The 2,500-nt window shown below is 39.4% G+C and overlaps 1 protein-coding gene across 6 annotated transcripts in view; it reads left to right on the forward strand.

Annotated features, from left to right (window-relative positions):
* Positions 1 to 2,500, forward strand: part of LOC143041508 (dual specificity calcium/calmodulin-dependent 3',5'-cyclic nucleotide phosphodiesterase 1A-like) — a 629,075-nt gene that overhangs the window by 622,751 nt on the left and 3,824 nt on the right. For 4 of the 6 annotated variants that reach the window (XM_076213460.1, XM_076213463.1, XM_076213464.1 and 1 more), the window contains 2 exons: positions 725 to 841; positions 1,035 to 1,085. In XM_076213460.1, the coding sequence (XP_076069575.1) occupies positions 725 to 841; positions 1,035 to 1,085 (168 nt within the window). The remainder of the gene's footprint in view (positions 1 to 724; positions 842 to 1,034; positions 1,086 to 2,500) is intronic. The other 2 variants (XM_076213461.1, XM_076213465.1) reach the window with 1 other exon arrangement.

Consider the following 2,500-nt stretch of genomic DNA (forward strand, 5'->3'; position numbering starts at 1 on the left):
CACTATGCGTTACTAACTGAAAAATGCAATGCGAGAAGGAAAGCATTTCTAATATAGAATATGGGAGTCATTTTTTAAAACGTTAAGTTCTGGAAGCCATCAATCAATATTACATTTGTGGTACAAAAGATGTGATTGCTGGAATTCCTTCATAGTCTTAGAAGATTACATCCATCAGTGCATTTGATAGAGGACGCTGCTTAAAGTATTCCTAAAATCAGTTTGAATTAATTATTTGAGTACATAAACGAATCTAATTCCAAAATTATCATTCGAGTACTGTGATCAGTGATGTAACTTCTGGCGTGAAACGTATTTCAGATTTAAACAGAAGGGATCGCTACTTTGACATTTAAATTTCATTTCGAATACGTCAGGGAGATATTGTGGAAATGTTCGTATGATCTCAGTTATTAATTATCCTTATGCTCTCTCTCTCTCTCTCTCTCTCTCTCTCTCTCTCTCTCTCTCTCTCTCTCTCTCTCTCTCTCTCTCTCTCTCTCTCTCTCTCTCTCAGAAATAAAAATGTTTCCTTCCATTGGTTTGTACGCTTAATCAAGGAATACGGGTCATTGCCCTTGCTATCGTTGTTTCACACTCCCGCCGCTAGGTGTCTGTCGGTGGACGTCCGCATCTCAGACCCAACAAATTTCCGATCCGTGTTTAGTTAATAATAACTTTCATTCCTCTTTTCTACGATGTTAACTCATGACATATCTTTCAGGTTTTATTGATTTCATCGTTGAGCCGAGCATGGGAGTATGTGGAGACCTTCTTGACAGGATAGTTACACTGTCAACCTCACACTCGACTCCCACCATCGCTGAAGAGACTCACAATGGTTGGTGAACTGTTAGCTTGTACCATCCCCATACCTTGTAAGTTCACTAGCGTTGACAATGCACATTAGATAGTGTGATGCTGTAGTACATGTATCGCAATGCATTGCTGTGTAACGCGATGTATTTTGTTTTTTTGTCCTATTGTTTGCTAATTAGTTGTATTATGTTGTATTGTGCTTGGATTTCCCACAGCCCTCAGCCCTGCCTTCTCCATGCCTTCCATCGCAGAAGAAACGCATATTGGTTAGTATTAGCGATGTCTTGTTTTATATTTGCTAGTAATAGCTGTTGATGTCTTGCATAAGATATTTTGTTTTATGAAGAAAAACTAAGTCAGGCTTGCAATTTCTCATGAACGTGAATTCAGTACATTTTCTGAAAAGCAACAACGTGAACTGCTTTGTTAAATAACTACTTGTGTTTTTGACTGCGGTGCACCTATGTTGTCCACATGCATGACTGTATTGTTGTGAAAGGTAGTATCTATGTCTTATTACCTAGTGTGTCTTTTTAAAAAAGATAATAATAATTCTATTATTTGACTCGGTAGTGCATTAGTAAAGAGAATACAATGTCTTTATTCTGCATGCTAGAAAAGGAGGACATACTGGCTCTTACCTCTTTTCTATTTGGCCCACTAAGATCATGTTTCACAAATCTAAAATGAATAAAATTATCATTATGCCTTTTCATGCCTCACTACACAGGGAACAGTGTTAAGTATAAAAAGCGTGATTGCATTACATTTGGAAGAAAGTAGAGTATAAGATCGCCAGCTTATTCTCCATCGCGGATTTTGCAGTAAGTCGGCTTTCCCCAATTCGATTTTTTCTCTAAATCGGCGTTCTCCACCTCAACTCTTTATATAAATCGGCTTTCTACAACTCGAGTTTAGCTAAAAGTCGGCATTTTCCGGCGACCATAGCAAAAGTTTATTACAGCGGTAAGCCATTTGAGAACGCGTCGTTCCCAAGACGGCAGAGAAAGCACCATTGGAAAGCAAAACCTCTCGTAATAGTCAAAGCCTTATCAAGTACAAAGACACAGAGGACATGCTCCGGAGGGTAAAAAAAAAAAGGAAGGGAGATAATAATGTTTATTTTTGACAGTGCCGATCCCTTTACCCAGGCAAAAATATATATAAATATTCCCTGACAATCTTATCTATTCCTTTCATGGATTCGAACACCACAGTTATATAACTTTTCCCCTTTCCCCCTCTCTCTTTGGCTGTCTGTCTATCCATCTCATTCTCTCTCTCTCTCTCTCTCTCTCTCTCTCTCTCTCTCTCTCTCTCTCTCTCTCTCTCTCTCTCTCTCTCTCTCTCTCTCCCTCTGTATCATTCTCCTTAATGATAGCAGACCCAATACTTCTGTTCTTTTTTCTTCTATGATTAGTATTGCTGTTATTTGCATTTTCTTGAATTCTATTTGTATTCTTCGTTTTCTATATGGACAACACCACTGCTGCATATATATATATGTGTGTGTGTGTGTGTGTGTGTGTGTGTGTGTGTGTGTGTGTGTGTGTGTGTGTGTGTGTGTGTGTGTGTGTGTGTGTGTGTGTGCGTGTGATTGCGTGCGTGCGTGTGTGTGTGTGTGTGTGTGTGTGTGTGTGTGTGTGTGTGTGTGTGCGTGCGTGCGTGCGTGTGTGAACGT

The sequence above is a fragment of the Oratosquilla oratoria genome, chromosome 31, assembly GCF_046742065.1.
Source record: "Oratosquilla oratoria isolate Oo_2021 chromosome 31, ASM4674206v1, whole genome shotgun sequence".
NCBI classification, from domain to species: Eukaryota; Metazoa; Arthropoda; class Malacostraca; order Stomatopoda; family Squillidae; genus Oratosquilla; species Oratosquilla oratoria.